The following is an 11,857-nucleotide window of genomic DNA, read 5'->3' on the forward strand; positions in this document are numbered from 1 at the left end:
AGGAGTAGGGGGGCCAGAGAGATAACACAGCAGTAGGGCATTTGCCTTGCATGCACCCGATCCAGGACAGTCAGTGGGTCGAATCCTGGCATCCCAGATGGACCCCTGTGCCTGCCAGGAGCTATTTCTGAATGCAGAGCCAAGAGTAACCCCTGAACGTTGCCAGTGTGACCCAAAAACCAAAACCAAAAAAAAGAAACCAGGAGTAGGGTGCTTGCCTTGTAAGTGCCCTATCCAGGTTTGACCTCGGCACCCCATATTGTCCTGAATCACCCTATCCGGGAGTGTTCCCTGAACAGAGGGCACTGTTGGGTGTATTTCTCTGAAAGGGGAGGGAAGCCCTCCAGACTATTCTTTGGAACAAGTCAGTCTCTCACACATCCTCATACTTTGTTTCATTCTTTTCTGATTCCACACCTATCCACCTTCAGTCTATTTCCAGCAGAGTGGAGATGTGTTAAGAATATTGCATTAAGTCTCACCAGGTCACACACATTTCTACATCAGCACTTGGGGTACAGCTCACATTCTTACACATCTCTCCAAGGTTCTTGTGATGTTGTTCCCATCCTCTCCTTGCCCCAGTTAGGTTTGTGGTACTCAAGGGTTGCTCTCAGCACAACATACTGCAGGGGATCAAACCTGAGGTTCCTGCAAACAAACCATGTGCTACAACCCGTGGAACTATTTTTCAGTGTCTGAATATTTTTTATTTTTTATTCAATTTTATTTATTTATTGGTTTTGGGCCACACCCAGGGGCGCTCAAGGCTACTCCTGGCTCTGTACTCAGAAATTGCTCCTGGGTGCTGAGAATCCAAGCCATGTCTGTCCTGGGTCGGCCGCATGTAAGGCAAACATTCTACTGCTGTGCTCTCTTTCTGGCCCCTTTATTTATTTATTGTGTTTGTTTTTTTGGGTCACTCCTGGCTCTGCACTCAGAAATCACTCCTGGCAGACTTGGGGACCATATGGGATGTCAGGATTCGAACCATAGTCAGTCCTGGTTTGGATGCATGCAAGGCAAATGCCCTACAGCTGTGCTATCTTTCCGGCCCCCCATGCCGAGGATTTAATCCAGGCTGACCTTGTGCAAGGCAAGCACCCTATCCCTATTCACTATTATTTCTTTGGTCCTATTTTTGAGTGATTAACAATGAGCTTTTTTTTGGGGGGGGGGCGGGTTGTGGAGAGAGGATTATTGAGCTACACCTGTAGTGCTCAGGAGTGACCCCTGGCGGTGTGGGGAAATTCAAATCAGAGTTGGATGCATATAAGGCTCTAGGAAAGGGTGAGTGTGGGGGGGGTGTAATCTCTCTTGCTGATGAATTGGATATAGGGTAGGGGGAAAGAAGTCAAATGGGGCAGGAGAACATATCAACAAATGGAGGCCACGTTTTGCCTGCAGGAGACTCAGGTTTGATCCTTGGCAGTGATCCCAAGTACTGGGAAGCAAAGTCCTCAAAGTTAGGAAAGTTAGGAGTAGCCTCAAGTTCTGGTGGGATGGGGTAGGGGTGGAAGTCAAATGAAAAGCAGGTATGAAGAAAGAATTTCAGCAAACCGAGGCATAACAGGATATCAGCACTTACTTATGCAATTGTGTCTGATTCCTTCACTGCTAGCACAGAGGCCTGTTCAGGTTCTGGACTTCCCAGGAAAATGAATGACAAGACTACCGTATTTTCTGGCGTATAAGACGACCTGGCATATGACGACCCCCTAATCTTACAGTTAAAACATAGGTTTAGGCCTATATTTGCTGTATAAGACAGAACGTTCCTGTGCTGCAACTGTATGTACCACAGTGAGCCAATCACAACAAGCAAAGGTTCAAAGGTTATACTGTAGTAGACTTCCTCTCTGACTCTGGCCAATCTGAGCAGGCTTTTGACAGTGTAGATTCGGTACAGAACATTGTCTAATTTGCATGCATCAAAAGCCTGCTTGGATTGGCTAAGTTAGAAAGGTGGTCCAAGCAACCTTGCAGTGATTGGTGCAGGATCAAGTTGGAAAATTCATTTCGTGGCAATATCCAGGCAATTTTAGTTTAGCGGCATATCAAAACGTTTTTCGGGATATACTCGGCATATAAGATGACCCCCAATTTTCAGTTGACTTCTTTTCGTTTCAAAAGTCATCTTATATGCCCGAAAATACGATAAATGAAGAGAAGGAAAAACCATGAAGCCACAAAGATTCAAAAGCAGCACAGACACTTCTCAAGTGAGGCAACAGGAGGATCTTTGAGGATTTGATTATACATTTGGTTATGCAGGTGAGCTAGTGAAGAGTCTGGCCTGGGAGGCCTCATCTCAATTCTACTGTCATGTTGTCCTGTGAGGCTGTGGCATGAGAAAGTTGGGGAGGTTGGGGAGGGCCATTTGGGTAGGGGGAGGCACTCTAGGCCTGTTTGCCCTGCAAGGGGCAAAGCTGTCCTGATTCCACCTCTCCTTCAGGCTCAGAATTCCAAGTCAGTTACCAATTCACCTACTCATTTCACACCACCAGTCCAGAGTAGAAGCGAGGCTGACAGGAAAGGCGTGGATTAGTCCTCCAGCAAAGCACTGTTCGTGCTATAGTCTCCTACGTGAGGCTTGAAGTTGACTAACCAGGCATAGAGGGGAAAGAGGGATGGGCCCAGAGCCCTGAAAATGTGGGTGAGGAGAGGGGCTGGGGAGAGTAGGAAGAAACTGAAGTGCCAGCTCTTAAGTTTACCTTGTCTTATCACTGGGGCACCCCGCTTTTTTTTTTGTTTGGCTTTTGGGCCACACCTTGTGACACACAGGAGTTACTCCTGGCTATGTGCTCAGAAATCGCTCCTGGCTTGGGAGACCATCTGGGATGCCGGGGATAGAATCCAGGTCCATCCTGGGTCAGCCACGAGCAAGGCAAACGCCTTACCATACCCCTGCTACCTCTTATACCAACAAATCACTGCTGATTTCATTTTCAATACAATTTTATTTTTAATCCTTAGTGAAAAAAGAAAATGTAAAGTGCTTACTCTTAGAGTTGGGTAAAAGGGAAAAGCCTTCTGAGTTCCGTAACATTTCAATTCTCACAATTCCTCAGATATGTAAAGTGGCATTAATGCAAAAAATATTTTTACTATGTTTAAAAAACATTTAAATATGTGCATTTTTTGTTTTGTTTTGTTTTTTGGGGGGGTCACACCTGGCAGCGCTCACGGGTTACACCTGGCTCTATGCTCAGAAATCACTCCTGGCAGGCTCGGGGGACCATATGGGATGCCAGTATTCAAACAGCCGTCCTTCTGCATGCAAGGCAAATGGCCTACCTCCATGCTATCTCTCCGGCCTGTATACATATGTTTTATATTTATTTTGTGCTCTGGGATCACAATTAGGTCTCATGCATGCAAGGCAACAACTTTACTCCTGGGTTGCATCTCTGGCCCCTCAGAGTTTTTCCTTTATTTTTGGTTTTTGGGTCACACCTGATGATGCTCAGGGGTTATTCCTGTCTCTGTGCTCAGGAATTAATTATTCTTGGTAGTGTTCAGGAGACCATATGGGATGTCAGGGATGGAACCAAGGTAAGCTGTGTGCAAAGGCCTGACCTGCTGTATAATCATCTGGTCCCTCAGTGACTTTCTGAAGAGTAAAATTCTGGCTGGGGAGCTAGTCCAACATGGCGGGCCCTAATTTGGTCTTCAGCACCACATGATCTCTCTAGCACTGCTGGGAGAAACCCCCAAAGCACAGAGCCAAGTTGCTGTGTTCCTCAAAAAAAATTTTTTTTGGTTGTTTTGTTTTGGGGCCACTCCCAGCAATGCTCAGGGTTTATTCCTGGTTCTGCACTCAAGAATCACTCCTGGAAGGCTGGGGGATCATATAGGATGCGCAAGATAGTACCCAGGTTGGCTGTGTGCAAGGCAAGCACCCTTCCTGCTTTACTGTTGCTCCTTTATCCCCCAATTTTTAATTGGGCGGCATTCAGGGGCTCTACACTCAGAAATCATCCCCAACAGGCTTGGGGGACCATATGGGATGCCGAGATTTGAACCATCATTCTTCAGCATGCAAAACAAATGCCTTACCTTCATGCTATCTCTCTGCCCCCTTTCCCCTAATTTTTAAGTTAAAAATAAAGAGCAATAGGCTAGGGACATGTATCGTGGATAGAGTACTAGCTTTATACATGGCCAACCTCTTTTCTCTCCAAACCCTCATATGGTCACACAGGCCCTGGCCAGGAGTGATTATTGAATACAGAGCCAGGAATAAGCCCTAAGCATTGCTGGATATAACCCCTTAACAAAAATAAAGAGCAATGCTTAGTCTTTCTGAAGTATACATACATTCCAATTTTTAAAGTATGAGCTATTACTTTTAGGATTTATTAAAGAAATTTTTTATAGGGGCCGGCGAGGTGGCGCTAGAGGTAAGGTGTCTGCCTTGCAAGCGCTAGCCAAGGAAGGACCGCGGTTCAATCCCCCGGCGTCCCATATGGTCCCCCCAAGCCAGGGGCAATTTCTGAACGCTTAGCCAGGAGTAACCCCTAAGCATCAAATGGGTGTGGCCCGAAACACCAAAAAAAACCCCAAAAAACAAAAAAAATTTTTATAAAGGGCCATCCCATAGCACAGTAGAAAGGGCATTTGCCTTGCACACAGCTGAAACCAGGTATGATCCCTGGCATCCCATATAGTTTCCTGAGCCTGCCAGGAGTAACCCGAGTGCCACCGAGTGTGTCCCAAACACAAAGTAAAAAAATTTTTTTACAAAAGGATGATATGGGGTGGGGGAGCGGAAAAAGAAAGAAAAAAAACAAAAGGATGGTATGAGTACAAAATTCTTCCTTGAGTATTTCACCAGCCAGAGTATTTGAGTAGCTTAAGAATATAGCTATCATTTGGGTCTGGAGCAATAGCACAGCAGGTAGGGCATTTACCTTGCATGCGGCTGGCCCAGCTTTGATCCCTAGCATCCATATGGTTCCCCAAGCCTATCAGGAGTGATTGCTGAGCACAGAGCAGAAATAGCCCCTGAGCGCTGCTGGGCATGGCCCAAAACCCAAAACCCAAAAAGAAAAAGAATCAAATAGAATATAGCTATCACAATCTCCAAGAAGGCAGGCCAAGAGTATGGACAAGTTGGGTTGGAACAAGCAATAGTACAGCAGGTAAAGCTCTTGCCTTGCATGTGGCCAACCAAAGTTTGATGTCTGTTGTCCCATATGACCCCCAAGCCTGTCAGGAGAGTCTTGGGTGCAGAGCCAAAAGAAATCCCTGAGCACCATGGGATATATCCCCCAAACAAAAAATGAGCATGGACAAATAACTCTGAATAGAAACAAGGGAGACGAAGAGGAAGAGGGATCCTTCAGGTTGTGCGCCTAAGACACAATAGCTGTCAGTTGCTCCTCCAGCTCCGCATTTCTCAGCATATGTTGGGCAAAGGCCTGCTCCATCTGTACCAGAAGAAGGGGGAAAAAGGGTACCGTGAGTATAGCAGAGGTAGACACAAGCCCCAAGAGTCCCTTCTCTACCTGGCACCAACCTCCTTTACCCACAGATGATGAACTTTAACACCCTTTTCCCTGAACTCACCTTCACCGTGATGAGACTCTGAGAGGAATGGCCGGCATCAGGTCTTTTCTCCCAAAAATCCAGGGTCACTTGGAATTTAGGTCGGGGACCCATGCCCTGAAGATACCTGTTCCAGTCTGAAAGAGATAGAGTCAACCTCTTCCTCTGGCCACAGGAAGGCCAAAACCAGAACAGGAGAGCAGGGCTGTGCAGCTGCAACCCAGGGGCACAGAAATGCTAGGATTATGCACTCACCAGCAAGAGTTTCCTTCCTTTTTTTCTGTTTCTTTTCTTTTTTATTTTTCTTTTGGTTTTTGGGTCACACCCAGAGATGTTCAGGGATTACTTCTGACTCTGCACTCAGGAATCTCTCCTGATGATGCTTGGGGATCTTATAGGATGCTGGGGATCAAACCTGTGTCAGCTGCATACAAGGCATGTACCCTACCAACTGTACTATTTCTCAGGCCCTGAAGCTCACTTCTTTTTATTGTTTGTTTTGGGGCCACACCCAGTGGCACTCAGGAGTTACTCCTGGTTCTGCACTCAGAAATTGTTCCTGGAAGACTTGGGGGACCATTGGGATGCCAATAATCAATCTGGGGTCCATTCTAGGTCAGTCATGTGCAAGATAAATGCTACCACAGTGCTATGGCTCCGGCCCCCTGGAGCTTACTTCTTGACAAAGAAGCACTTGGAAGTTTTCAAAAACAAAACAAAACAAAGCAACTTTTAAGGGGCTAGGGAGCTGGCTAAAAAGGCTAAGCCATCCTCAGCACTTCATGGTCTCCTGACACCATCAGGAACAATCACTGGCACTAAGCATAAAAAAACCAATCAATCAATCAACCAACCAAACAAATAAATAAACAAACAAAAACTCAAAGAAAATAAGGGTAAAAGGGTAAAAAAGGTAAAAAAAAAAATTACCTTTAAAAAAACAGGGAGCCGGGGCCAGAGAGATAACATGGTGGTAGGGCGTTTGCTTTGCATGCAGAAGGACTGTGGTTTGAATCCCAGCATCCCATATGATCCCCCGAGCCCCAGGAGTGATTTCTGAGTGTAGAGCCAGGTGTAACCCCTGAGTGCTGCTGCGTGTGACCCAAAAACCAAAAAAAAAACAAAACAAAAACAAAAAAAACCCACACAAAACAGGGAACCGGAGTGGTGGCGCAAGCGGTAGGGCCACTGTCTTGCATGTGTTGACCTTGGATGGACTGTAGTTCGATCCCCGGCATCCCATATGGTCCCTCAAACCAGAATTGATTTCTTTCTTTTTTTAACCAGGAGCAGATTTCTGAGCGCATAGCCAGGAGTAACCCCCTGAAAATCACTGTTGTGGCCCAAAAACAACAACAACAACAACAAAAACATGAACCAAACAAAAAAAACTATCTCTCAAGAGATAGAGTTAAGGGGTTAGGAGTGATTTCTTTTTTGGGGGGGGGGGGTCTGTCCTGTGTTGGCCACATGTAAGGCAAACGCCTTATCACTGTGCTATCTCTCCGGACCCCAGGAATGATTCCTGTATGAATCGCAGGACTTAATTTAATGAAAAACTAAATTAAAATAAGCAACTTCCGGGGCCGGGAAGGTGGCGCTAGAGGTAAGGTGTCTGCCTTGCAAGCGCTAGTGTAGGACGGACCGCAGTTCGATCCCCCGGCGTCCCATATGATCCTCCCAAGCCAGGGGCGATTTATGAGCGCATAGCCAGAAGTAACCCCTGAGCATCAAACGGGTGTGGCCCATACTTGAAGAGCTTTGTGTGGGCTGGGGTCAGAGTCCTGGTAAGCACAGAGATATCCTACTCCCCCACCCCATTTTGGGATAACCCTGGCCCTGGGACACTCTTACTGTGATTCCTTCCATGAGTTGGCTCTTTTCCCAAGATTAGATTCAGAGTTGCATGGTGGCAGAAAATAAAATTCCAGTGTGTTGGGGCTGGAGAAATGGCATAGCAGTAAGGCATTTGCCTTGCATGCGGCCGAGGTGGGAGGGACCTGGTTCTATTCCCAGCATCATATGGATGCCTGCCTGGAGTGACCCTTAAGCTGGGTGTGGCCCAACAACCAATCAATCAATAAATAAATACAGTTAAAAAAATAGAAATTCTAGTGTGTGTGGGACAGGGTGCCACACCAGGAGTGAGGAAGGTGGTTTGGGCTGAAAATCCAGACTATGAGTGCATGTGGAATGCACCTCCCCATGGCTAAGTGACCATGTGGGGAGTGCCCTGAACCTCATTTTCCATGGTCACTGAAGATTCACACTGAATGGATGTAGGGGGGGGACCTCCACAGACCAAGATGGGGAATACTAGGGGCTCAGTGGGAGTCACCTCACCTTTGCAGAAATCGGTGGTTTTGAATAGCACCACTTCTTCATTGCTTGGCAGCATATGTGGGCCTGGCCCCAGTGGGGCTTGTGGTGAGTTCCAGGAGATGGGGATGGGGCACAGGCTCCGCACTAAGAGGCCATCGGGATTGCTGGCCACGAGGACACCACGCTTGAGCTGGTTCAGCAGGCTTTGGGTGGGTTCCAGAGGGTCCGGCTTAGGGAACAACACCTGCTCTATTATTCCTTGAGAGCTATAGGGTTCAGCCACAAGGCGGCAGTCTCGGCTCTTCACCTGGGCACCCCCCACCACGTGGCCATCATAGATGAAGGTGAGTAGCAGCGAGTAGTCTTTAGGCGTAATAGAGTTCCATGGAGCCAGTGCCTCTGTCTCGGTGGCCTCTTGATTTGCTTGAGGCTCTGAGGAAGCAATGGAGGACTGTAAGTGAAGCTGCAGGCTTATTTTGCTTATGAAGAAGGTGAGGGCTGAGCAGGGAAAGGCAGGCAGTAATGCATTGCTTTGTTGATGGGATAGGAGTAAGGTTTGGGTCACAAACAGTGGTGGATAAGAGACACTATTTGGTGCTAGAGATGAAAACAGGTTGGCGGGTCTATGCAAAGCAAGTGCCTTAATCCCAGTACTAACCCTCTGGCCCTGCAATTCTTTTTTGTTGTTTTTGGAGGCACACCCTATGGTGCTCAGAATTCACTCCTTGCTCTGAGTTCAGGGGACCATATATGGTACTTGGGATTAAATCTGAGTAAGTTGTGTGCAAGGCAAACACCTTACCAGTTGTACTATTGGATCCTATATTTCAGGTTAGTGAATGCTCTCTCTTGCACAGCTGCACACACTTGCTCCAACCTCAGGGCTCCTATCATGTTTTCCTACAGCTCATAAAGCAGCTAGTACTCAAATTCCCACAGATACCTCAGGGTTGAATGCTTAGTGTCTTGTATCTTACAAGAAAAAAGGTTCTACAACTCAGGCGCCATCAATGTCTCCAAGTGGGCTTGCAGGAAGCAGAATGCCAAGTGTATTTTTTTCCTTTTTTCTTTTTTCTTGTTTTTGGGTAACCTAGAGTTGCTCAGGACTTATTCCTGGCTCCGTGCCCATGACTCAGAGGATCACATGGGATGCCATATAAAATCTAGGTCAGCTGCATGTAAGGTAAATAAATGCCGTACTCTGTACTATTGCTCTGGCCCCAAGAAATGTATTTTTGAGATGCAGACTATTCAGAGTCTGAAGTTTAGCAAGGCGCACTGGCTAGAAGCAGGTGCCTTTGCTGCTAAGCCAGCCCCCGCCGGTCCTGACACATGGCATAAAACCAGCAAAGCTACCAGAAGTAATCAGTGGGGACAGAGAGCAGGGTGAGTCAGAACTGCCAAGTACCTGAGTCTGGGGGAAAGAGCAGATCTATGGAGCACTGAGCCCCCTGCAGAAGGTCACTGGCTGGGTTTGTACCTGTAAGGGTGGCAGAAGCATGGTCATACAGAATGTCACTGAGAAGTGGTGTGTGGCAAAACACCAAAGGAAGAGATGTGGTACCTTTCTGGCACTCAGAATCGCAGGGGCTGCTGCTGCTGCTGTTTCTAGTGTCAGGACAACTGGCTATCCCACCAGCCTCCAGCTCCTGCAAATGGCATCCGTTATTGGCAGCCTCCCCAATTACCCACTGGGACTATTTTCTATTCTGTTTTTTTTTTCCCTTGGGGGGGCACACCCACCAGTACTCAGGAGTTACTCCTGGGCTCTATACTCAGGGATCACTCCTGGAAGTGCTCAGGAGACCATATTGGATGCTAGGGATTGATCCTGGGTTAGCCATGTGCAAGGCAGATCCCCTATCCCCTGCTATCTGATCTCTCTGGTCCCAAGTGCTTACGTTTATGAGGTGCTCATCGGATGGAGGCAGACTGAGGGTGCACCTCTTCATGACACTCTGTTCGTCCTCTTTGTCAGGGGACACAGAACTGTGATGTCGCTTGACAGGAGATTTCTGGGTTCCTGGATGAACTGTGGAATGTTGTAGAGTGGGAGAAAAAAATCAATGTCTTATACATGGTCCACATAGGAGGCAACAAAAGACTGGTTGGAGAGACATGGGGAGCAGGTCCCTTTGGATGGGACTCTTTTTTTATTTGGGGGGGGGGGTTTTGGGTCACACCCAGCAGTGCTCAGGGGTTACTCCTGGCTCTACGCTCAGAAATCGCTCCTGGCAGGCTCGGGGGACCATATGGGATGCCGGGATTCGAACCACGTCCTTCTGCATGCAAAGCAAACACCTTACCTCCATGCTATCTCTCCAGCCCCAGGATGGGACTCTGATTGAGTAGCCTGGCAGGGACTGCCTCCTTGCAAAGGCCCTATCTCCAGCCCTCTTCCCTGTCAGAAGGTTCTAGGAGTGGCCAGGTGGGGGACACTTACTAGGAAGGGTTCCTTGTGGCAGCAACCGATACACCTTGTAGGGCTCGGCCCCATCCAGCTGGCTCCGTTGAGGAACCTCTTCAAACTCAGAGCTCTTGTTGAGGGCACAGCGTAGACGGGTCTTCCAGACAGCGGGGCCTTCTGTATCCCCCTCCTTGTGCTTTCCTTTAAATGTCGCCCAGGCCTGGGTTATAGGAAGTAGAGAAGAGACAGTGCTGTAATTATCACACACCCTCTACCAGGCCAGGCTCAAAAGCAACAGAGAGGCCTGAGCTGTGCACAGCAGGGCGGTACTGGGTTTATCCACTGTGGGAGTCACCCTAAAACAAGATATTTCTCACTAGGCTCTGACAATTACAAAATGGTTCTACTCTCCAATCTCTTTTCTTTGTTTAAGAGGGGACCTGGGCCACATCTCACAGTGCACAAAGATGGCTTTCTACAGTACTTGGGGTCCCATGTAGTACCCAGATCAAACCAGAGTGGGTCACTCCTTAACTTCTATAATATCTCTGTGGTCCTTTTATTTCTTTTTTTTTTTTCTTTTTTTTTTTTTGGTTTTTGGGCCACACCCGGTAACGCTCAGGGGTTACTCCTGGCTATGTGCTCAGAAGTTGCTCCTGGCTTGGGGGAACCATATGGGACACCGGGGGATCGAACCGCGGTCTGTCCAAGGCTAGCGCAGGCAAGGCAGTGGGCACCTTACCTTTAGCGCCACCGCCCGGCCCCGGTCCTTTTATTTCATTTGTCATATTTATTCAAAGGAGTATGTGCTCAGGATTTACTCCTAGCTCTGGCTTAGGAGTCACTCCTGGTGAGCTTGGGGGACCATTATGGGATGTTGGGGATCAAACCTGGGCCAACTGCATGCAAGACAAGTGCCTTACTCACTGTACTATCTCTTCAGCTTCCTCTGACCCTCTTCTGTTTTAGTTTACTTTGGACACACCCAGATCAGTATTCTCTCATCAGTCTCATCTCCCCTTCATCAAAAACCACTTGAAGACAGACCAAATGTTAAAATGACATTTAACAAGTGGACAGCTAGCCCTTAGCTACTTTCCTGGCCCTCTCACCTTGAAGAAGGCAGCATCCTGGTCCTCTCGGAAGTCCTGCTTCCCTGCATGCTTCCAGGGAATCCGGAACATGGTTTTCTGGGCATCTTCCCAGCACACCCCAGGGAACTTCCCACTTTCCACTTGCTCCACCACCCAGTTTCGGAGCTTCCGGGTGCTGCGTCCCTTGCCTGTTGCCATCCTGGGAGAAAGAGCAGCAGCATAAGCATGATAGAACTTCCAGAGAAAGCCCCTTGTTGTCGCTTTGGATTCTGGCAAGTTGCCCTCCATCTTTAGCCTCTAGACTACCTGTAAATTCTCTATCACCAGCCATTACATTACAAAATGCATCTTTTTTAATTTCCCAGTTTGCGAAGTTCAGCACAAAACATGGCAGAAAACTGTAGGTTGAGGTCTTTATTTTTTGGGGGGGGGGCATGCCTGGTGGTGCTCAGGGGTTACTCCTGGCTCTGTATTTAGAAATCGT

The 11,857-nt window shown here is 47.8% G+C and overlaps 1 protein-coding gene across 1 annotated transcript; it reads right to left on the bottom strand.

Moving 5' to 3' along the window:
- Nucleotides 1-5,254: 5,254 nt before the first annotated feature.
- On the bottom strand, nucleotides 5,255-11,673 carry IRF9 (interferon regulatory factor 9). The gene is made up of 8 exons (XM_049768387.1): nucleotides 11,392-11,673; nucleotides 10,316-10,499; nucleotides 9,774-9,904; nucleotides 9,437-9,521; nucleotides 9,281-9,352; nucleotides 7,894-8,304; nucleotides 5,572-5,687; nucleotides 5,255-5,432 (listed from the first exon to the last, which is right to left on the bottom strand). Exons 1-8 carry the CDS (start codon nucleotides 11,659-11,661, stop codon nucleotides 5,358-5,360), a joined length of 1,344 nt encoding a protein of 447 aa, XP_049624344.1. The 5' UTR covers nucleotides 11,662-11,673; the 3' UTR covers nucleotides 5,255-5,357.
- Between the last annotated feature and the right edge of the window lie 184 nt (nucleotides 11,674-11,857).

The sequence above is a fragment of the Suncus etruscus genome, chromosome 2, assembly GCF_024139225.1.
Source record: "Suncus etruscus isolate mSunEtr1 chromosome 2, mSunEtr1.pri.cur, whole genome shotgun sequence".
Taxonomy (NCBI): Eukaryota; Metazoa; Chordata; class Mammalia; order Eulipotyphla; family Soricidae; genus Suncus; species Suncus etruscus.

What these genes read in the sequence shown, in the direction of transcription:
- IRF9 (XM_049768387.1), bottom strand. Translation starts at nt 11,661, where the DNA reads ATGGAGGGCAACTTGCCAGAATCCAAAGCGACAACAAGGGGCTTTCTC. An exon ending in GCCACAAGGAACCCTTCCTA is followed by an intron (nt 9,905 to 10,315) that starts GTAAGTGTCCCC and finishes AACATTCCACAG; the next exon opens with TTCATCCAGGAACCCAGAAA. An exon ending in CGATTCTGAGTGCCAGAAAG is followed by an intron (nt 9,353 to 9,436) that starts GTACCACATCTC and finishes CCACCCTTACAG; the next exon opens with GTACAAACCCAGCCAGTGAC.